The sequence below is a fragment of the Myodes glareolus genome, chromosome 17, assembly GCF_982192425.1.
Source record: "Myodes glareolus chromosome 17, mMyoGla1.1, whole genome shotgun sequence".
NCBI lineage: Eukaryota > Metazoa > Chordata > Mammalia > Rodentia > Cricetidae > Myodes > Myodes glareolus.
Window position 1 is genome coordinate 43,745,274 of NC_142042.1, and position 24,234 is coordinate 43,769,507.

The window sequence follows — 24,234 nt, forward strand, 5'->3', positions numbered from 1 at the left end:
TACATAATCATATAAATGCAGAAGAATTAAATCCTCTCTAGTCATAATACATTTCTCTATCTAAGACTGAAGAGTAATGTAACAGAAGCATGTAATCTCACTTTGAGTGAACATTTTAACCAAGTAAATGGATTACAATGTTCACTTTCAATACCTTCCAATTTTTTTTATATTCCAAGGTATTTTCAACAACAAAAATTGATCTGATTTTATCATAGCAACTATTAAAGGACAAGGTAGGAAGAGGTATGTCATTCTGGAGTTGGACGGTTTGGCTCAGAATTATGACTCCAATATTTCCTGTTATATGAGTTTGAACCAATCTCACCACCACCTTAACCCATAACTTTCTTTTCTCATTCTAAGTGTACTGATGACTACAATTCCCCTTTTCAGGTGTATGAGGAAACATGTCACTAAACATTAAGTGTTTATCTTAGAAGTTTTGTCGTTTTTAAAAAAGTCACATTTAACAACAGTTTTATTATTTGATAAATGAGCACAGTGCAAATCCTATGAATTTGGTATTTTCTTCAAGCATCACATTGTGGGTGATGAACTCAGACCTAACAATAGGCATCTGATCCAGTGAGTTTGTTCCCATTATGGTCTTATCTATTTTATTGATTCAGGTTTTCTCACTAATTAGAGACAAGATAAGCTGATCTTTAAAATTGTTTTATAGACTAGTACCCTTGTAATTTACATAAATGACTCAGAAGAAAATTGGAAAGTAGGAGGAAAGGTTGCATACTGAGAAAACAAACTGGTGAGTTATGTTGCAATAGAAGAGGTGGCAAAGCAGCACCTGAGGGAAGGCAGTGGCTTGTTAAGGACACCAGGGTGGTGGTGTCCAGTCCACCATCAGTCACCTTGGAGATCAGATCACCACGCTGACAGAAATCATATTTGGAGAATTATATAAGGTTTTCAAGAGTGAATGTTGAAAGGATGAGATTAGAGAAAATTATAAAACTCTAAATCTTGTCTTTTTTCATTTTTTTCAGCTGAAGAGAAACTGAAACCAAAACTTTGAAATTTCTCTTGATTTATAAACTGGCAAACACTTAACGGTAGATTTGAATGATTTTATTTATACAAGTTACTGTGGTAAGTAATTTTAAAACTACATGCATTTTTTTAACGTTTTACCTGTTTGTACTTAAGTAAATGTTGTTTGTTTCATTATTTAATGGTTTCACCGTCATTTTTAGGTTTAAAGGTTTCATGGTCTTTTATCAGTTTGTTGACAGATCATGTTTGAATGCCCAGCAGCACAGAATGTACTGTTTGTGTTGGAAACACTCCAGAGCCTTGGTTCCAAACTTACCTTTAATTCTAGAGTACTGGCCTTCATATGCAACTTCTGCTACTCAAAGTTTATATGTTTCTGTTAGGTGGTATTGATGGATAAATGCTTACTGAGTTGAGACAGAATCCAATGTACAATTCAGAGAAATAATGAATGATTTTAAGTAAAGCAGCCATAACCTGAATAATTTTTATGTAAATATCTCCCTAACATTTTCAAATGTTAAAAACTGGAAAAATAAACCATGGACACTTTCAACACTTAGAGATAGTGTCAGTGAGTTATAGATGATAAAATTACATATGAAGATTAAAGAAACTCTAATATTTTAATGACCCTGAAACTAAATTGTTCACTATAAATGTATTTTACTATGAGACTTCTAGGCTACTAACTACTCATGGCAAGAATAGGTAAGCTGCCTCTTGTTGTTCATCATTAATTCATTTTCATAATGTCTTAGTGTGCCATCAATTTAGGAAGAATCCAATATGAATAATTTTGCAAGCAACTGATATTTACATATGCAGACAGGGAAATATAGAAATATAAATACAAATTAGAGTTTGCTACTTTTTTACTAGTTAGACCAAGTTTCTTCTAATTATAAGACTTTATCCATAAATACAGTTTAAGCTAAATTCCAAAATTTAAGTTTGATTCATTAAGAGGAATTCTGAATTTATAATACAGTCCTTCCTCTTTAATATTTATACTGAAATAATAAGACACTCATTTTATAAGACTGATTTGAAATATACATTTGATAATATTATGTTTAATTTTCAGTTAGGTATTTTATTTTTTAAAACAATCTTCCTTTAGTTTACATATCCATCCCAGTTCCCTCTCCCTCCTCTCCTCTCACTCCTCCCACGTTTTTCCCCAGCCAATATCCACTCCTCAGAGAGGGTGAGGCCTCCTAAAGGGAGTCAATAAAGTCTGTCACATAACTTGAGGCAGATCAAGGTGTGTTGCCTCCCCTGTCTAGACTAAACAAGGTATCCCTCCATAGGCAATGGGCTTCAAAATGTCTCTTCATGCCCTAGGATTAAATATTGGTTCCATTGTCAATGGCCTTAAACTGCCCAAGCCACACATCAGTTATCATTTCTTAATGTTAGCTATTATTTTTATTTTTTGTACATATTTTAACTTGCTTTAGGCATATTTAAGAAATATTACACTATTCAAATAATTACTAAACTAGTGTTGTCAGCATTTCCACCTCATAATTTTTTTAGAAACCTGTAATTTCTGCCCACAGTACATAGGTGATTTATCTTTCACAATAGCCTATCGAATACCTTATTAGTCACTACAGGAAATGAGATGAAAGGCTCCACAAGAACTTATGTTGTCGACCAAGAAACATTAAATAATCTGATTTCCTAAGTATGCACTGTGTATGTGTATTGAATACTGCAAAGTAGCTATAAATATTGTACATGCTTCTTGAAAAGAATTGTTTTCTTGTTTAGATGATATCAAATTCAAATGTTCATATATTTATAAATGTATATATAAATTTGAACTCAAAACCACATAATACTAGGCAATGGACTATGTCCTTAGCTCTATTTGACATTATTAGTATTTAAAATTTCTTACTTATATACAAGGCATTGTGAACAGATTCCCTTTTATCTTCTCTAAGTCCTCTACCCACAGTTTTAATGCCTTTTGTAACTAGTCCAACTTCTTTTTTTTTTTTATTCCTCTGTGCAAGTCTTGGGCATGTGCTCAAATTTGCTATGCGTTTACACTTGCAAAATCATGTTTAATCCATAAGGCAAGATATTACAGTGCTTAATTCTGCCCTCCAGATCTTAGATTTTCCTTTTTAAATTTTTTTATACAGAAAACAAACTATATTTTTTATTTTACATACCAATCCCAGTTCCCACTCCCACACCTCCTTCCATTCCCTCCACTTCCCTCTACCCCACCTTCCATTAGAGAGGGTAAGAAACATGATTTGGGGAATGTCCAGGACCTTCCCTGCTATATCTTCCCTGAGCAAGATATTCCTCCAGAGAGAATGTGTTTCCACAAAGCTAGTACAAGCTGTAGGGATGAATCCTGCCTGGTGCTACTGCAAGTGGCCCCACAGTCTGCCCAGCCATACAACTGTCACCCACATTCAGAGGGTCTAGGTTGGTCCTATGTTGGTTCCTTCGCTGTCTGGCTGGAGTAGGTGAGCTCTCATTAGCTCACATAAATTGTTTCAGTGAGTGTACCAATCATGTAAACTGTTTCAGTGGATGAATCCCTCATGGTCTTGAGCTCTTTGCTCATGTTCTCACTCCTTTCACTCTTCAACTGGACATGGGGAGCTCAGAACAGTGCTCTGCTGTGGGTCTGTGCCTTTGTTTCCATCACTTGTTGGAAGAAGGTTCTATGCTGACATTTAAGATATTCATCAATCTGACTACAGAGCAAGGCCAGTTCGGGCACCCTCTTCACTATTGCTTAGAGGCTTAAGTGGGGTCATCCTTGTGGACTCCTGAGAATTTCCCTAGTGTAAGTTTTCTTACTATTCCCACAATCAAAATATCTCTTTCATTGCTATCATCTCTGCCCTTCCTCCACCTCTACTATCCCATTCACTCAAGTTCTCCTACCCCATCCTTCTCCCCTTCTCCTCCTGTTCAGTCTTCCCTTCTCTCCTTACCCCTATGATTGATCAGTTAAAGAAAACATTAAAACCAACAAATTCTTAGATTTTTTTTTGAAAATTCACAATTATTTTATATGCTTGGCTGCTTCGCTTGCATGCTCATCTTTGCAACATGTACATGAAGTACACTCAGAGGCTAGAAAAGGAAGTTGTATCTTCCGGAACTGGAGTTGCAGAGAGTTGGGAATTTCTTGTCGGTGCTGAGAATCAAACACAGGTCCTCTGGAAGAGCAGAAGACACTAGTAATGTCTGCAACATCAGTCCAGTCCCAAGCTCTTACTATATTTCCATACCCTCTTCTATGATGTTTTCTGGGTTTCATTGTGGATAATATAGAATTGGGCTGGACTCAGTCCTTTGAAGAGTTACGAATCATTGCTTTGACTGTCACCCATTGCTTAAGAGTTCTTTGTCTAAGGCTGAGACATATATCAATCTTTAGTGGTAAACATAATTATGTAGAAAGGAATTCAACTGCCTGATTATTTAACAAAACATGGGTAATAGCTGCTATCATAGGACTCATGATCTCCCAGGCCACAAATACAATACTGTGTTTTGGTTTTGAATGGGAAAAGAAAGTTTTCTTTCGGTAGGATGCTCCTTTTCCAATTTTAATCCTCCTGAGCCATGAGCATGGTGTTCTTTCCATCTCTTGATATCTTCTTCACTTTCTTTTTTCAAGGACTTTAAGTTTTTGTTGTACAAATCTTTCACTTGCTTGGCTACAGTTACCTCCAAGATGTTTTGTATTGTTGGAGGCTGTTGTGAAAGTTTTTCCCTGATTTTTTTCTCAGTCTGTTTGTTGTTTGTGAAAAGGAGGGCAGTCATTTTTAAGTCTTGTTTCCAGTCACTTCACTGATTATGTTTATCAGATTTAGGAGTTCCTTGCTGGAATTTTTGGAGTCATTTTTATATACTCTGATATAATCTCCAAATCTTCATTAGTTTTTTTACTGCTTTCGTTAGAACTTCAAATACTATATTGAATAGATATGGAGAGAGTGTACAACTTTTCATGTTCTTGATTTTAGTGGAGATACTGTGAATTTCTCTCCATTTAATTTGATTAAACAAGTAATTACTACCAATGGGTATTGTACTGTAAAGTAGAACTTCAGAAATTTTGCTGAAATAAAAATACACTGACTTTCACTTAGACATATTATCAAATTCTGCCATTGTCAATTATTATATAAGCCAAATTGACTTAGTTACCCTGATTCTGTGTTTATGTTTTTGTATAGATTGTAAGCCTTAGAATTGACTCTAATAAATATTTTCTGGTATAGCATTCATTTGTGAAAATGAAGAACTTAATGTATGTCTATTACAGCGATTTACAGAGAACATAAGAGAATTAACTGATCATGTCTGAAGTTAATCTTTAATGCAGTTTGGGACAGAAAGGGGAATGTGTAAATATTAATATATTTATAATAAAAATCAAATAATTCAAGAATATATTCCCCAAACTTGTCACACATAAAACATTTGCTAATTTTACCTGAGAATATAAATGTAGACTAAAACCAAAATATTTTTCAGTTGCTAATGCACCATTTTCCTAAGGGTAGTGGGTCATAGGAAAAGCATGGATTATCATGGAATTGTGGAATTGCCTGTGAAATATGAAAAAGTATAGTTTTGATAAAGGTAGTGTTCATGCAGTTTGTTGGGGGAAGGAGCAAATAAGAACATCAGTATTGACAAAGGAAAATTAAACCTGTATCAGTCTTGTTATTCTTCTCAGGTCTGATACGTTCTCTTTTATTCTCCTTAATAAGTGATAGTACCTTCAAAAACCTAGATGTTTAGAATTTTTCTTTTTCTTGTTATTTGGCTCTTGTGGACCATATTTTTAGTAATACTTTACAGTTTATAAGTAACTAGTACACGAATATTGATTCATGTTAGCTTTTATTTCATTGTACTCTTTCCCCTTTCCTTTCTATTTTTTTAATTTTCAGGAATAAAGTGGTTGTTAGAAAAAACACTAACAACATCATAGCAAAATGAAATTCCTCCTACTGTTTTCCTTCATTGTGTTCTGCTGGGCTCAATATGAGCCACACACTGAAAATGGACGAACCTCTATTGTCCACCTGTTCGAGTGGCGTTGGGCGGATATTGCAAAGGAATGTGAGAGATACTTAGCTCCTAATGGATTTGGAGGGGTGCAGGTAATATTGATTCAAGATTTAAATGTGGAGTTCACTATGTTTATATAAAATTGTTTTTTCTTATGTTTTTGATTATTTTTAAACAATGTTTTACTTCACACATACTTTTTGAGGAAGAAAAAGTTTAGGGGATGGTAACTTTGTATCTTGTTTTAGGACACCAGGGGGCCCTCTACATTGTGCTGTTGATGATTTTAGTGGTTCTAACACAGCAGATATACCAGGACACACCAAAGAATTGCAGAATCATTCATAGTTTTCTACAGGATTTATTTATGAAAAGTAAGCCATAATTAATATGATAATCTTAACTTTTTATTTGTAGGTATCTCCACCTAATGAACATCTTGTGGTTAACAATCCTTCAAGACCTTGGTGGGAAAGATACCAACCAATTAGCTACAAAATATGTTCAAGGTCTGGAAATGAAGATGAATTCAAGGACATGGTGAATAGGTGCAACAATGTTAGTGTAAGTTAAGTCATATTTCCTTTGAAGTTATTATCTGAAAAACCATTATATGTCTTACGTTTTCTAGTCTTCTTGAAAATAAACTTTTAGACTTTAATTTTTTCTTTACATTTTAGCTACAACTCAAAATTAACTTCTGCTTTATGGTCAGTTTTGAAAAATTCTTTCATATGAACCATTTAATGAGAAGTTTATGGGGGTGGTAATTTGGTATCTTGTTTTATGAAATCAGGAGGCCCTCTCCATTGTAATGTCAACATTTTAATGGCTCTAACAAACCATAAATAAAACTTTGATTATTTATTTGTATAACCACACTCATTTTCTACAAACAAGTATTAGAGATTTCAAATGCAATAACTTATTTTCAGTTTATGGTAAATAGTTATTAGTCATTTTAATAATGACCAGTATCTACCATTCTTTTTCCTCTGAGAGTAAAACTAACTTCCATTAACTCCTTTCAATATCAATAATGTTCATTTTTTCTTAACCTAATTATATATTTTTTAAAAAAATAATGCTTTTCATTTGATTTTAGTGGTAACAGTTTCTGGTTTTCCACTTATCAGCTTTAGAAATCCTCAAGCTAATATTAGGACTGTTTATGATTGCCATTTCACATTGGTTTTCTTTCACTTTTGACTTTTTTCTTTTATAAAATTAAACAATAAAATAGCATATCTATCATCTATCTATCTACTTTTCTGTCTATCTATCTGTTTGTCTGTCTATCTAGCTATCCAACCATCCACATATCTATAAATTTGGGTATTCTGTTTAGTCTAATTATGTACATTTCGTCTTTCTACTTTAATTTGAATAACATATTTTTCTGTTCAGGTTCGTATTTATGTGGATGCTGTCATTAATCACATGTGTGGAGAAGGGGTTCAAGCAGGAACCAGCAGTACCTGTGGAAGTTATTTCAACCCACAAACCAGGGACTTCTCTGGAGTTCCATACTCTAGTTGGGATTTTAATGATGGCAAATGTAGAAGTGGAAGTGGGGCCATTGAAAACTACAATGATGCTGCTCAGGTGAGGAAAATGATCAGAATAAAAATTCTGACCTCAGTATGCACATAGAACTTTTTAAATACTATATGAAATGTATTTTAGATTCCTTAAGCATATCACTAGGCATTAGAAATGCAAATAAATCTTCAAAAACATTCTTTTAGTTATTTGATGTCTCAAAGTTTGATTCTTACCCCGCATTAAGAGAAAAAAATAAAGAAAGAATGAAAAATATAGAGGAAACACGACATTTTCCTCAATCAACTCTAATATTACCTATGTCATTTCTTCATAGTTCAGTCTTCAAAGTGGAAAATATTCTTTTTTTCTTTTTTCTCTTTCATTTTATTTATTTGTTTATGAAAATTTCCACTTCCTCTCCTCCTCCCCATACCATCCCATTCCCCCCACTACCCCCCCCTCCTCCTCCCACTCCAGTTCTAAGAGCAGTCAGGGTTTCCTGCCCTATGGGAAGTTCAAGTTCCTCCCGCCTCTCTCCAGGTCTAGGAAGGTGAGCATCAAAACAGATCAGGATCCCAAAAAGTCAGTACATGCAGAGGAAACAAGACCCAGTGTCATTGTCAATGACTTCTCAGTCAGCCCCCATGTCAGACACATTCAGAGACTCCGGTTTGATCACATGCTCATTCAGTACCAGTCCAGCTGGCCTTGGTGAGCTCTTATTAGATCAGTCACCTTGTATCAGTGGGTGAATGCACCTCTCGTGGTCCTGGTTTCCTTTTTTCATGTTCTTCTTTCTTCTGATCCTCATTTGGACGGTGGGGGCTCAGTCCAGTGCTCCAATGTGGGTCTCCGTCTGCATCGCCATCCATCGTGGGATGAAGGTTCCCTGCGGTCCTGCCTTTGTTGCTCATGATTTCCCTGCTTCTGCTTCTCATTTGGAACTAGGGAGTTAAGTCCAGTGTTCCAGTGTGTGTCTCTGTCTCTATCTCCATCCATCGCCAGATGAGTGTTCTATGGTGATATGCAAAATATTCATCAGTATGGTTATGGGCCAAGGCCAGTTCAGGCACCCTCTCCTCTGCTGCTCAGGGAACAAACTGGGGACCTCTTCTTGGACCTGAGAACCCCTCCAGAATCAAGTCTCTTGCAAACCGTAAAATGTCTACCTTAGTTGAGATATATACTTCCCTGCTCCCATATCCATCCTTCCTCCCCCCATCTCAGTCCCCCAAGCCATCCCCAATCCCCCCCCTCTCCCTTCTCTCTAACAATCTCCCCATACTTCCAGCACCCCCCCCCCAGCACCCAATTTTTCCTGGCAATCTTGTCTACTTCCAATATCCAGGAGGATAACTATATGATTTTCGTCAGGTTCACCTTCTTATTTAGCTTCTCTAGGATCACGAATTATAGGCTCAAAGACCTTTAATTAAGGCTAGAATCCACTTATGAGTGAGTACATACCATATTCCTCTTTTTGGGTCTGGGTTACCTCACTCAGAAAAGCGTTTTCAATTTCTATCCATTTGCATGCAAAATTCAAGATGTCATTGTTGTTTTATCGCTGAGTAAAACTCTAATGTGTATATGTTCCACGCCTTCTTTAACCATTCTTCCATTGAGGGGCACCTAGGTTGTTTCCATGTTCTGGCTATTACAAATAGTGCAGCTATGAACATAGTTGAACAAATGCTTTTGTAGTATGATAGGGAATCTCTTGGGTATATTCCCAAGAATGGAATTGCTGGGTCCTGAGGTAGGTTGACTCCCAGTTTCCTGAGAAACCGCCACACTGATTTCCACAGTGGCTGCACAAGTTTGCATTCCCACCAACAATGGATGAGTGTTCCCCTCACTCCACATCCTGTCCAGCATAGGTTATCATTGGTGTTTTTGAGTTTGGCTATTCTGACAGGTGTAAGATGGTATCTCAAAGTGGTTTTGATTTGCATTTCCCTGATCGCTAAGGAGGTTGAACATGACCTTAAGTGTCTTTTGGCCATTCGAAGTTCATCTGTTGTGAATTCTCTGTTCTGTTCAGTACCCCATTTTTTAATTGGGTTAATTAGAGTTTTAGTGTCTAGTTTCTTTAGTTCTTTGTATATTTTGGAGATCAGACCTTTGTCTGATGAGGGGTTGGTGAAGATATTCTCCCAGTCCGAAGGTAGCCTTTTGGTCTTACTGACAGTGTCCTTTGCTTTACAGAAGCTTCTCAGTTTCAGTAGGTCCCATTTATTCATTGATTCTCTTATTGTCTGTGCTACTGGGGCTCTACTTAGGAAGTGGTCTCCTGTGCCCATATCTTGTAGACTACTTCCCACTTTCTCTTCTATCAGGTTCAAAGTGGTCAGATTGATGTTGATGTCTTTAATTTGTTTGGACTTGAGTTTGGTGCATGGTGATAGATATGGATCTACTTTCATTCTTCTACAGGTTGACATCCAGTTATGCCAGCCCATTTGTTAAAGATGCTTTCCTTCTTCCATTGTATGCGTTTAGCTCCCTTGTCAAAAATCAGGTGTTCATAGGTTTGTGGGTTAATATCCGGGTCTTCTATTCGATTCCATAGGTCGACTTCTCTGTTCTTATGTCAATGCCAAGCTGTTTTCAATACTGTAGCTCTGTAATAGAGTTTGAAGTCAGGGATGGTAATGCCTCCAGAAGTTCCTTTATTGTATAAGATTGTTTTGGCTATCCTGGGTTTTTTGTTTTTCCATATAAACTTGATTATTCTCTCAAGGTCTGTGAAGAAGTTTGATGGGATTTTGATGGGGATTACATTGAATTTATAGATTGCTTTTGGTAGAATTGACATTTTTACTATGTTGATCCTCCCAGTCCAAGAGTAGGGGAGGTCTTTCCATTTTCTGGTATCGTCCTCAATTCCTTTCTTCAAAGACTTAAAGTTCTTGTCAAATATGTCTTTCACTTCCTTGGTTAGAGTTATTCGATGATATTTTATGCTATTTGTGGCTATCGTGAAAGGTGATGTTTCTCTGATTTCCCTCTCTGCTTCTTTATCCTTTGTGTATAGGAGGGCAACTGATTTTTCGGAGTTGATCTTGTATCCTGCCAAATTACTAAAGATGTTTATCAGCTGTAGGAATTCTTTGGTAGAGTTTTCGGGGTCGCTTATGTACACTATCATATCGCCTGCTAATAACGAAAGTTTAACTCCATCCTTTGCAATTTGAATCCCCTTGATCCCCTTATGTTGTCTTATTGCTATTGCTAGAACTTCAAGCACTATATTGAAGAGGTATGGAAAGAGTGGACAGCCTTGTCATGTTCCTGATTTTAGTGGAATGGCTTAGAGTTTCCCTTCAGTTTGATGTTAGCTGTTGGCTTGCTGTATTTTGCTTTTATTATATTTAGGTATGATCCTTGTATCCCCAGTCTCTCCAACACCTTTATGATAAAGGGGTGTTGAATTTTGTCAAATGCTTTTTCAGCATCCTATGAAATGATCATACGGTTTTTTCTTTCAGTTTATTTATATGATGAATTACATTGATAGATCTGCGTATGTTGAACCAGCCCTGCATCTCTGGAATGAAGCCCACTTGATCATATTGGATGATTTTTCTAATGTGTTCTTGGATTCGGTTTGCCAGTATTTTATTGAGAATTTTTGCGTCGATGTTCATGAGTGTGATTGGCCTGTAATTCTCTGTCTTGGTTGTATCTTTGTGTGGTTTTGGTATCAGTGCAACTGTAGCTTCACAAAATGAGTTTGGCAATGATTCTTCTGTTTCTATATTGTGAAATACATTAAGGAGTGTAGGTATTAGCTCTTCCTGGAAGTTCTGGTAGAATTCTGCATTGAAACCATCTGGTTCTGGGCTTTTTTTGGTAGGGAGATTTTTGATAACAGCTTCTAATTCTTCACTATGGACAGGTCTATTTAGATTGTTCACCTGGTCTTTGTTCAACTTTGGTATATGGTACTTATCTAAAAAAATGTCCATTTCTTTTACATTTTCTGCTTTTTTGGCATACAGGTTTTTGTAGTAAGATCTAATGAGTCTCTGAATTTCTTCTGTGTCTGTTGTTATGTCCCCCTTTTCATATTTGATCTTATTAATTTGCATGTTCTTTCTCTGCCGTTTGATTAGTTTGGATAGGTGTTTGTCAATCTTATTTATTTTCTCCAAGAACCAGCTTTTTGATTCATTGATTCTTTGGATTGTTTTCTGTGTTTCTGTTTTGTTGATTTCAGCCCTCAGCTTAATTATTTCCAGTCTTCTACTCCTCCTGGGTGAATCAGCTTCTTTTTTTCTAGAGCTTTAAAGTGTGCTCTTAAGTTTCCTATGTGTGCTTTCTCCATTTTCTTTAATTGGGCACTTAGTGCTATGAACTTTCCTCTTAGCACTGCTTTCATAGTGTCCCATAGGTTTGATTATGTTTTGTCTTTATTTTCATTAAATTCAAGGAAGACTTTAATTTCTTTCTGTATTTCTTCCTTGACCCAGGGGTGATTTAATAGTTGACTGCTCCACTTCTGTGAATTTGTTTGCTTCCTGGGGGTAACATTGTTGTTGAATTCTATCTTTAATCCATGGTGGTCTGACAAGACACAGGTGGTTACTAATATTTTTTTGTATCTGTGGATATTTCCTTTGTTACCCAGTAAGTGGTCAATTTTCGAGAAGGATCCATGAGCTGCAGAGAAGGTATATTCTTTCTTATTTGGGTGGAATGTTCTATAGATGTCTGTTAAGTCCATTTGATTCAATACCTCCAATAATTCTCTTATTTCTCTGTTAGGTTTTTGTCTGATTGACCTGTCCATTGGTGAGAGGGGTGTGTTGAAGTCTCCTACTATTAGTATCTGTGGTTTGATTACTACCTTGAGTTCTAGAAGTGTTTCTTTTACGTAAGTGTGGGCCTTTATGTTAGGGACATAGATATTCAGGGTTGAGACTTCCTCCTGATGAATTGTTCCTGTTATGAGTATGAAATGTCCATCTCCATCTCTTCTGATTGATTTTAGTTTGAAGTCAATATTGTTAGATATTAGAATGGTCACACCTGCTTGTTTCTTAGGACCATTTTCTTGGAAAACCTTTTCCCAACCCTTTACTCTGAGTAGGTGTCTGTCTTTGTGGTTGAGGTGTGTTTCTTGTATACAGCAGAATGTTGGATCCTCTTTTCATATCCAATCTCTAAGTCTGTGCCTTTTTATAGGTGAATTGAGTCCATTGATAATAAGTGATAATAATGACTAGTGGTTGTAGACTCCGGTTATGTATTTATTTTTTTGGGGGGGTAGTAGAATGTGTTTGTTTCCTTTTCCTGAGTTTTGTTTGTGAAGGGTCGCTAGATGTCTGAGTTATTGAAGGTGGTTTTGGGAATGTTGGATTCCTTGGGTTGTGATTTTCCTTCTAATACTCTCTGTAAGGCTGGATTTGTAGCTACATATTTTTTAAATTTGTTTTTATCGTGCAATTTTTTTTTCTCCGTCGATAGTGAATGATAGCTTGGCTGGGTATAGTAGTCTGGGCTTGCATCCATGGTCTCTTAGTTTCTGCAGTACCTCTATCCAGGACCTTCTGGCTTTCATGGTTTCCATAGAGAAATCCAGTGTAAGTCTGATAGGTTTACCTTTATAAGTTACTTGATCTTTTTCCTTTGCAGCTCTTAATTCTCTTTCTTTAATCTGAATGTTTTGTGTTTTGATTATTATATGGCGAGGGTTTTTTTTTTTTTTGATCCAGTCTATTCAGTGTTCTGTATGCTTCTTGAACCTTCATAGGGATATCTTTCTTTAGGTTAGGGAAGTTTTCTTCTATAATTTTGTTGAATATATTTACTGAACCTTTGTTCTGCAATTCTTCTCCTTCTTCTACCCCTATTATTCTTAGATTTTTTTTTATTATGTCCCACATTTCCTAAATGTTTTGTGATGAGAATTTTGGATTTGCTGTTTTCTTTGGTCAGAGCGTTTATTTTCTCTATGGTGTCTTCAGAGTTTGAGATTCGTTCTTCTATCTCTTGTATTCTGTTGGATATGCTTGTTACTGAAGTCTCTGTTCGTTTACCTAGACTTTCCATAGCCAGCCGGCCCTCGATTTTATTTTCTTCATTGCCTCCATTTCAGTTTTTAAATCTTGAACTATTTCTATTATCTGTTTGATTATTTTTTCTTGGTTTCCCAGAATTTCATTTACAGAATTGCTCATTTCTTCAAACTTTTTGTTATAATTCTCTTCCATTTCTTTACTCATTTCCTCAATCTTTTTGTTATACTTATCTTCCATTTCTTTACGGCAGATTTTCACCTCCAATTTAAGTTCCTCTATTATTTTCATAAAGATCTGCTTAGAGTTGATTTCTTCCATTTCTTATGGAGTAGGGTGTTCAATTCTTCTAGTTTCGTGATCCCTGGATTTTGGTGATTTCATGTTGCCTTTCAGGTTGTTGGAGGAATTCTTGCATTGGCGCCTGCCCATCTCCTCCTCTCTGGATGAAATTCCTCAGCACTCTCTGGATAGAACTCCCCAACACTGAAACAGGGACAGCTGGTATTCCAAGGACTCCGGAAAATATTCTTAAGGTGTATTTGTAGTAGAATGTGAATGTTCCCTATGTCCTATGAATAGGCTTTATGAAGCTTCCTAATAGACCAATTGGTGAATATGTGACTAGTCAAAGGGAGTCTGACGTGAAAGGTGACATTTGAATCAATCACCATTTTGCTTAGCTTGTTTATTTGTTTCTTTCAATAGGTCAGAGATTGTCGTCTGGTTGGCCTTCTGGATCTTGCACTTGAGAAAGTTTATGTTCGTACCAAGGTGGCTGACTATATGAACCATCTCATTGACATGGGTGTGGCAGGGTTCAGACTTGATGCTGCTAAGCACATGTGGCCTGGAGATATAAAGGCAGCTTTGGACAAACTTCATAACTTAAATACAAAATGGTTCTCTCAAGGAAGCAGACCTTTCATTTTTCAAGAGGTAAAGTAATACGCTATGTATACATAAATGACATCAGTTTTGCTAGCCAGAAGATGAATGGAAGATTTTATTAAACATAATTTTAATAGGTTAATATCTGAATACTTTGTTAAATGTGCAATTTCTTTAACTCCCTTTTATTTAGATATAATAGACTTTATTCTTTTCTAGAATAATGGTTTAAAGGAGTGTAGAGTATTTGTTTAGCCTGTGATACTATTGGGCCAATTAGTGTATACTCAGGGATGATTATGCCAGGCAGAAAATATTAGTCATTGACTCGAGGCTGCTTTTCTACATTTGACTCTTATCTGAGGAATTATTAAATGTGTAAAATTTGGGCAAGCTGATTAATATTTTTGTGCATATTTTTCATATGAAGAGGTTAGTATTGTTTTGTATTTGATTTCTTTGGAAAACTAAATGAATATTGATTGCTGAACTTATCTTTCAGTAAGTACTTTGAAGATATGAATTTCTGAATTTTAAATTATATATTATATTTAAATATTCTTTATTGGACAAAAATGACATTGCAAGCAAATTTCTTTCAATAGTGATGCATTTTTAAAATTTATTTATTAAAAATTTCCATCTCCTCCCCTCCTCCCATTTCCCTCCCACTTCCTCTACTCCCCCTCCCCCTTCCTGTCCAGTCCTAAGAGCAGACAGTGTTCCCTGCCCTGTGGGAAGTCCAAGATCCTCCATCATCCATCAAGGTCTAGGAAGTTGAGCATCCAAACAGACTAGCCTCCTACAAAGCTTCCCACAAAGCATGCAGTAGAATCAAAACCCAGTGTCATTGTCCTTGGCTTCTCAGTCAGCCCTCATTGTCAGCCACATTCAGTGAGTCCAGTTTGATCACATGCTCCATCAGTCCCAGTCCAGCTGGCCTTGGTGAGCTCCTATTAGATCAGTCCCACCGTCTCAGTGGGTGGACGCACCCTTCGCGGTCCTGACTTACTTGTTCATGTTCTCCCTCCTTGTGGTCCTCATTTGGACCTTGGGAGCTCAGTTCAGTGCTCTGTGTGGGTCTCTGTCTCTATCTTGACAAAGAAATAGGAAGAACCAACTTGAGCATCAATAGCCTAAATAATTTAAAAGATACTATTTTGACACTGAACATTTTAATACTACTTTATTCAAATGACAGTTTTCCCTATATCTGTACAGGTAATTGATCTGGGTGGTGAGGCACTTACAAGCAGTGAGTACTTTGGAAATGGCCGTGTGACAGAATTCAAGTATGGAACAAAACTGGGCACAGTTATGCGCAAGTGGAATGGAGAAAAGATGGCCTATTTAAAGTAAATACATTATACTTTGTTATTTTGTCTGTCATATATGTGTTGTTACCCCAATGCATGATCATAGTCTAATTTATTAAATATTTATCAAGAATTAGCTACCACAAAGGTTCACTGCTGTCTAAATCACAATTAGTCATCTAGAATTAATTATTTTCATTTTAACTGTCAATAACACGGAGTCATCTAGAAATACAAAATATCACCTAAAGACATTTTTTCTGTCTGAGATATGAGCCAACTAGAGTTTGGTAATTATAATCTGCTAAAGTCAAGATATTACTTTAAAAATCCTTCTACTCATAAATAAAACTATGATGTAAACATACTGTTACACTTAAATATTGCAATAAATTAATCTGAATGTTAAATTATTTAATGTTAAACTATGTATACAATACAGTGTAATATTCAGTCTTTTTTATTTATTTCTCATTTTTTCATAATGTGTTAAGGATATTTACCCTTCATGAGTTTATCTACATTACACACTTTACTAGCGATGTGAAAGAAATACAAATAAACTTACCATATGTAGAATCACGGGATATGTTAGTCAATTACATATGTGTATATACACACACTTGGAAGAATTTTTTTCCTGGTGAATAATTTTTTAGTTATAAAATTAATAGTTTAATGCAAATAGATTGCAAAAAGAGATACAGATTTTAGGTAACCTAAAGAATCAATAGTTTAATGCAAATAGATTACAAAAAGAGATACAGATTTAAGGTAACCTAAAGGTATTGTAAAAAAAATAATACATGCATATTTTTTAAAAATAGGAACTGGGGCGAAGGTTGGGGTTTCATGCCTTCTGATAGAGCCCTTGTCTTTGTGGACAACCATGATAATCAGCGAGGTCATGGAGCTGGAGGAGCATCCATCCTGACCTTCTGGGATGCTAGGTAGGCAAAACCATTTTTTGCTGTTTTGTTACTTGTCGTTTATGGATGATAAATTTTCTATTCTTCTATTATAATATTTTATTGTAATTTTCAGACTCTATAAAATGGCAATTGGATTTATGTTGGCTCATCCTTATGGATTCACACGAATAATGTCAAGTTACCATTGGCCAAGATATTTTGAGAATGGAAAAGTACGTTTAAATATATTTTTTCAATAAAAGGGAAGAGGTTATAATTTCACACAAAATTAGTTGCATAAAATACATTCCAAAAATTTCAATATACTGTAATTTTAGTAATGTAAGTATATTGTAAAATTACCATCTACTTTATCACTATAGAAAACATTAAAAACAAGAGATCAAGGTACAAAAGGTAAAACATAGGAATTTAATAGTACTTACTTTGTCAATGATATATAGAGATTGTGCATAGTAACACCTGAAAAGAAGATCAACAATTCATTTAATGTTGGACTAGAGTTCTGCCTTATCCCTGGGGGGCACCTACCAGGGCTGAAGGAGTACCAGAAGAAACTACCAGAAAGAACAGCAAGAGACTTTTGGAGGACAACTCTTTTAATAGGAGAGGGCAGGGAACAGTTATACCCCAGAAATAAAGCTGGTTGGACCCCTGTGGTGGTATGTTACTGGTTGGGGGCCAGAACAATCAGTGTACTTCATTGCATACACGGGAGCAGCAAGGGCCAGAGCAAGAAACCTTATAAGGTCATATAGAAAAAAAATAAATTCCAGCCTGGAATGTTTTTCTATTCAGATATACAGCAACAAATCCTCATAGCCTTGAAGAAACATGAGCTTATCAGTTGCTACAACCACCAGGGTAAAATAGCACCCTGGGATGTCTATCTGTTGGGGTTTGTTGGTGCAGAGCAAGGCAGGGGATGTGGGATATGGGTGAAGCATATGGAGCGGGGAGCAGTCAAACTCCTGCTGCTCTCAATTGAGAAAATCTGGGAAATTTGGCATGCTTCTACCCCTTCTTAGTTTCAGGCCAAATCTGCCGTTTAAAACTTGAGCAAGATAAATATTTGGTAAATACTTTTAGAATATTTTGATGGAAAGAAAGAAATCAGTTGGTTTAATTGAGGTTAACTAATATATGTAAATATATATATGAATTATGTTAAATGAATCAAATAAATTTGAAGACTCATTCAAGAATACTAAGCATTACGAAAATATCATGCAATATTTTAACTGAAGCATTCAAAGAGGAACTAAATGCCTGGGGAAATGAATTAGAGGGTAAAGCTCTTGGAGAAAGTACAGAAGTTCAGTTACCTGGCATGTTGCAATGTCGGGCAGTTTTGGTCTCATCTGGAACACAACTACCCAACAGATAGGGACCATAGAATCGTAGATCATCAAATTGGATAGATCTTGGTTTAGAAGAGGGACCTTTCCTCTATTGACAATGGAGAGACTGTTTGTTCAATTGTTCAGGAAGATGTGTAAATTTGTTGACAATCATGAAATACATATTAAAATTTTAGAAAATATATTACAGGATATTAAAATATATTTATTGGTACTTTAAAAGATGTTACAAAACCTAAACTAATATTAATTTGATAAAGAAGTCCTACAGATATTGATATTTTTGTAGTAAGCAAACAATATTTCTATTATAGATGATGAGATTCAGGGATAGAAGACTGATGTATCTTGAATGAGTTTTCTAAAGTCATTGGTACTGGATTCTGTCTTTCTTAAATCTTTCTAATACAAATGCTCTTACTACTTTAGTAGTACTAAAGAAGTAAGAGAGGTATTAAGAAGTTATTGCTTGAAAAGGCTCTGAGCAAATAAAGTGTGTGTAAATAAAAATGTCATATTTCTCTGAAATATGACTCTAGAGAAATACTCATGAGGTTCCAAAGTTAGACACAAAGTAGATACCATAAAAAATCAAGTAGCAGAACTTTTTTAGTTTAGTACAATGAAAATAGAATATGAATATTAAAATCCCACAATATTTTACTGTAATTAAGGATATCAACGATTGGGTAGGACCACCAAATGACAATGGAGCAACCAAAGAAGTGACAATTAATGCAGATACCACTTGTGGCAATGGCTGGGTCTGTGAACATCGATGGCGCCAGATAAGGTTGGAAGTGCACCCTACAGATCTTGTCTAATAAGAAAATTGTTTAACTTTGTGTTTTAAATTGTTGAATATAAAGGGCATGAGCATTTTACCTGATATTGTGCTTTTAGGAACATGGTTGCCTTCAGAAATGTAGTCAATGGTCAACCTTTCTCAAACTGGTGGGATAATGGCAGCAACCAAGTAGCTTTTGGCAGAGGAAACAAAGGATTCATTGTCTTTAATAATGATGACTGGTAAGTGGAAATCAATTAAAGTAGGGTTGTATACTTTTATACTTTTACATCCTTCCTTTTGCTTCCTGCTCTTTTGTAGCTGAAAATATTTTTGTTAATGGATTAAAGAAAGCTCAGTTACCTGAAAACTGTAGGGAAAAAAAAAGATGCTTTCTCTTAATTTGTTTCTTCATTTTTATAGATTTTGTTTTAAGTAGAATTTTGTTTTGTTGTTTTTTTGGTGTACTCTTACACAGTCATTTTCATATATTTTCATTCATATACACATGTGATATCTGTATAAAGCCTGTAAACATTCAGTAAATCTAAAAATCAGTTAATGTATAGATTCAAATAAGTTACCCCATTTCCTACCTCTGTATCACAACTATTTCTTTTCTGTTTTTTGCTATATAATCTCAAATTCTCTGCATCTGTGTGATGAATAGTTTCAATACCTTTTTATACATGCTCTGGGTGATAGTTTTTCTCAGTAGGCAATTGAGTTTTGTTCGACAGTTCTAGTTTATTGCCCTTCTGTTTTTGATGCATCCATGTTTTTTCTTCTCCTTGAACATTTTCCATTTGTATACAACTATACTTAGAGAATCTTTGTCCAAGTAGTTGACAGTATCAGTGGCAAGTTTAATTGCTTATTTGGATGATTGTATTAGCTTCTTTTCTGATGCTGTGATTAAACAGCATGAGCAAGTCAATTTACAGAAGAAAAATTTTATTTGCATTTGCAAATCCAGGGGGTTAGAAGGGAAAAGTAAGGTATGAGGGCAGGAGCAGGAAGCTGATGACTTACACTTTGAACCACAGTACAATACAGAAAACGCTAACTAGAGAAGGTAGGAGTCTTTCCCTGTCAAGGCCTGCCTTTAGAGACACAATTCCAACATCCACATTAGCTAACTTCCCCAAACTATGCCACCACATGGGAACCAAATTTTTACATTAATAAGTGCTCCTTTTACATATCTATCTATATATCATAATCTATATCTAGTTCTCTATCTATCTATCTATCTATCTATCTATCTATCTATCTATCTATCTATCTGTCTATCACCTATCTATCTATCATATATCTATCTCAATCTATCTAACTTTATGGCTAGCAAATTAAAACTTATATTTACACACCACAAAGTTTAGAAAGTTACTCAATTTGAAGATAGTCTGCTTTCTTGAATGTGTCTATTTGAATTTGACTCTATTTCCTTTTCAGGTCTTTGTCAACAACTTTACAAACTGGTCTTCCTGCTGGCACGTACTGTGATGTCATTTCTGGAGATAAAATTGATGGCAATTGCACCGGAATTAAAGTCTATGTTTCTGGTGATGGCACTGCACAATTTTCTATTAGTAACTCTGCTGAAGACCCATTTATTGCAATCCATGTTGAATCAAAACTATAAAATTTAAAATAAACTTATACTGAGAGCATCAATCATTTGTATTTCTTTTCTTTTACACAGTTTAACTTTTATACTTCATTCACACATATAAACTCTGTAACACAAAGGAATTTGAATTGTTAAAAAAATGCTTATTGTAATCAATGTAATTTTTGAAATTTACATATATGGATTTTAATATGTTTAAGAAGATTCTCTTTAAATTATTTGTCAATGGCAGTGTCATATCTCTGAAAATATGTTGACAAATACATTGTTTTATCTCAAGTACCATTTGTTTCATAGTACCCTAATTTTGCTTCTTTACTAAATATATTTTCCTAATTACTTTTATCTTATTTTCTTCCTTGTCTTCTATTTTCACTCCCATTTTTCACTAGGTCCTTCCTTCTTCACAACAAACATTCTCTTCCCCATTTTTTTATATCTTTTTTTTTTGACCGGCTGCTCTTAGGAAAGGTTGCCTTCATGAACATGGGTAGAAAGTTATTACTTGAACATTATTACTTTAACAAACCTGACTGGCTAGTGTATAAAACACCAAGAAATCTAATCTACCCTGTGTTAAAAGATGTTAATTGCTTATAGTTCCCAGGAAGGTATGAATCCAATCCATAGTGGAATCTTTGTGTGACAAGTATCAAGCAGAACTTGTGTAGTTAGTCAATACTCGCTGAGTTTATGAAAGGAATAGTTCTTTCATGTACCAATGATATCATCTCACAACACTCCCTTCAATCCTGTTCTTTTGTTTTCTTTCCACCACCTCTTCTATGATATTCCCTGATCTTTGAATGGGGTTTATAGATGACCCCTTCCTGGATGAGTGCTTAGCAGTCTCTTAATGTTATCAATTGACCAGTATGAGTTTCTGCTTTGTCTGTCACCCACAGAAAAGAAAACTTCACTGACCAAAGGTGAGAACAATACAAATCAATGGGTGAACATAACCGTGTAAAAAATAAATAGACACCATGATGTCTGCTTAGTTAAACAGCCATAGTAGTTTTTATCCAAAGTTCATTGACACACTGAAGTATAAGCTTTTGGTTAAGTTTAGCATACCATGTAAGAGTTCCTCTTGTGAAGTGAGTCTGCAATCCAGTCATTATGGATTTGATTATCTCTATATCAATTATACTACCACTATACTAGTGGGTACATCTTTCCTGGCCTGTTGGTTTTCTAGCTGACAGAATTTATAGATAGATATGTCCTCTGATGAATTATAGTCATCAAAGTCTGCACAGAATCTTTCTACACTAAGAAAACTATCAACCTAGAAGGAAATATCCCATCCAGTTATTGTTTAATTTCTCTAGGTCCTGTCTCCAAACTATCCTAAGTAATAAGGGCTTACTGTTTAGTTCTAGTGGGAAACCAAAAACAACTCCAATGACCATTATTCGTCTTTGTTGGCTTTTATGTGGACCCTCTATTTTACTCCATTTATTCATGTGGTTGTCTCTGATCTTGTGTAATGAAAGTTTTATCACTATAGTTACGCATTACAACTTCAAATCAGTTGTGCGATTCTTTTAGCATTATTATTTCTTATTCCTTAGAACTCTTTTAGGTATCTGTGATCTCTTAGGCTTCCATAAGAACTTTAAGATTATTTTTAATATGTCTGTGATAATAGTGTTGAATTTTTAAAAAAAATTTTTATGATATATTTGTCTTTATTTTATGTGCATTGGTGTGAAGCTGTCAGAATCCCTGGAACTGGATTCTCAGAGCTGCCATGTGGGTGCTGGGAATTGAACCAGGGTCCTCTGGAAGAACAGTCAGTGCTCTTAATTGCTGAGTCACTTCTCGAGCCCTAGTGCTGAATTTTTTTTTAATTTACTTATTTATTTATTTATAAAAAAATTCCACTTTCTCCTCTCCTCCCAATACCCTCCCATTCCCCCCACTCCCTCTCCTCCTCCCTCTCCAGTCCTAAGAGCAGTCAGGGTTTCCTGCCCTGTGGGAAGTTCAAGTTCCTCCCCTCTCCCTCCAGATCTAGGAAGGTAAGCATACAAATAGACCAGGATCCCAAAAAGCCAATACATGCAGATGAAACAAGACCCAGTGCCACTGTCAATGGTTTCTCAGTCAGCCACCATGTCAGCCACATTAAGAGAATCCAGTTTGATTATATCTTCGTTCAGTGTCAGTCCAGCAGGCCTAGTTGAGCTCTCATTAGAACGGTCCCCATGTATCAGTGGGTGAACGCACCCCTCGCGGTCCTGACTTCCTTTTTCATGTTCTCCTCCTTCTGCTCCTCATTTCGACCGTGGGGGCTCAGTCCAGTGCTCCAATGTGGGTCTCTGTCTCTATCTCCATCTATCGTCGGATGAGGGTTCCCTCTGTTCCTGCCTTCCTTGATCACATTCTCCCTCCATCTGCTTCTCATTTGGACCTAGGGAGTTAAGTCCAGTGTTCCAATGTGGGTCTCTGTCTCTATCTCCATCCATCGCCAGATGAAGGTTCTATGGTGATATGAAAGATTTTCATCAGTATGGTTATGGCCCAAGGCCAGTTCAGGCACCCTCTCCTCTGCTGCCCAGGGAACAATCTGAGGACCTCTCCTTGGGCCTGGGAACCCCTTCAGAATTAAGTCTCAGGCAAACTCTAAAATGGCTCCCTTAGTTGAGATATATACCTCCCTGCTCCCATAACCATCCTTCCTCTCTTCCCCCCATCCCAGTCCCCCAAGCTATCTCCAATCCTCCCTTTCTCCCTTCTCCCTAGCCCTCTCCCCTTACTTCCACCCCTCCACCCCCGGTGCACACAAGTTTGCCTGACAATCTTGTTTACTTCCAATATCCAGGAGGATAACTATATGATTTTCGTCAGGTTCACCTTCTTATTTAGCTTCTCTAGGATCACGAATTATAGGCTCAAAGACCTTTAATTAAGGCTAGAATCCACTTATGAGTGATTACATACCATATTCCTCTTTTTGGGTCTTGGTTATCTCACTCAGTAAAGTGTTTTCTATTTCCATCCATTTGCATGCAAAACTCAAGATGTCATTGTTTTTCACCACTGAGTAAAACTCTAATGTGTATATGTTCCACACCTTCTTTATCCATTCCTCTATTGAGGGGCATGTAGGTTGTTTCCATGTTCTGGCTACTACAAATAGTGCTGTTATGAACATAGTTGAACAAATACTTTTGTAGTATGATTGGGTATCTCTTGGGTAAATTCCCAAGAGTGGAATTGCTGGGTTCTGAGGTAGGTCGACTCCTAATTTCCTGAGTAACCGCCACAGTGATTTCCAAAGTGGCTGCACAAGTTTGCATTCCCACCAACAATGGATGACTGTTCCCCTTACTCCACATCCTCTCCAGTATTGGCTATAGGTGTTTTTGATTTTAGCTATTCTGACAGGTGTAAGATGGTATCTCAGAGTTGTTTTGATTTGCATTTCCCTGATTGCTTAGGAGGTTGAGCATGACCTTAAGTGTCTTTTGGCCATTTGAACTTCTTCTATTGAGAATTGTCTGTTCAGTTCAGTACCCCATTTTTAATTGGGTTAATTAGAGTTTTAATGTCTAGTTTGTTGAGTTCTCTGTATATTTTGGAGATCAGACTTTTGTCTGATGCAGGGTTGGTGAAGATCTTCTCTAAATCAGTAGGTTGCCTTTTTTCTTACTGAC

General features: G+C 36.0%; 1 protein-coding gene across 3 annotated transcripts; it reads left to right on the plus strand.

Annotated features, from left to right (window-relative positions):
• Positions 1 to 779: 779 nt before the first annotated feature.
• Positions 780 to 20,616, plus strand: LOC125406013 (alpha-amylase 1). Of its 3 annotated transcripts, XM_048442828.3 has the most exons (12): positions 780 to 926; positions 1,008 to 1,110; positions 5,964 to 6,176; positions 6,502 to 6,648; positions 7,492 to 7,689; positions 14,361 to 14,591; positions 15,765 to 15,898; positions 16,687 to 16,809; positions 16,904 to 17,003; positions 18,827 to 18,945; positions 19,056 to 19,181; positions 20,395 to 20,616. In XM_048442828.3, the coding sequence occupies exons 3-12, from the start codon at positions 6,009 to 6,011 to the stop codon at positions 20,582 to 20,584; spliced, it is 1,536 nt and encodes a 511-aa protein (XP_048298785.3). In that variant the 5' UTR covers positions 780 to 926; positions 1,008 to 1,110; positions 5,964 to 6,008; the 3' UTR covers positions 20,585 to 20,616. The 3 variants fall into 3 exon arrangements, with proteins under 3 accessions (XP_048298785.3, XP_087753748.1, XP_087753749.1); XM_087897622.1 differs by having other exon boundaries at positions 813 to 1,110; XM_087897623.1 differs by lacking the exons at positions 780 to 926; positions 1,008 to 1,110 and adding an exon at positions 3,654 to 3,835.
• Positions 20,617 to 24,234: the final 3,618 nt, after the last annotated feature.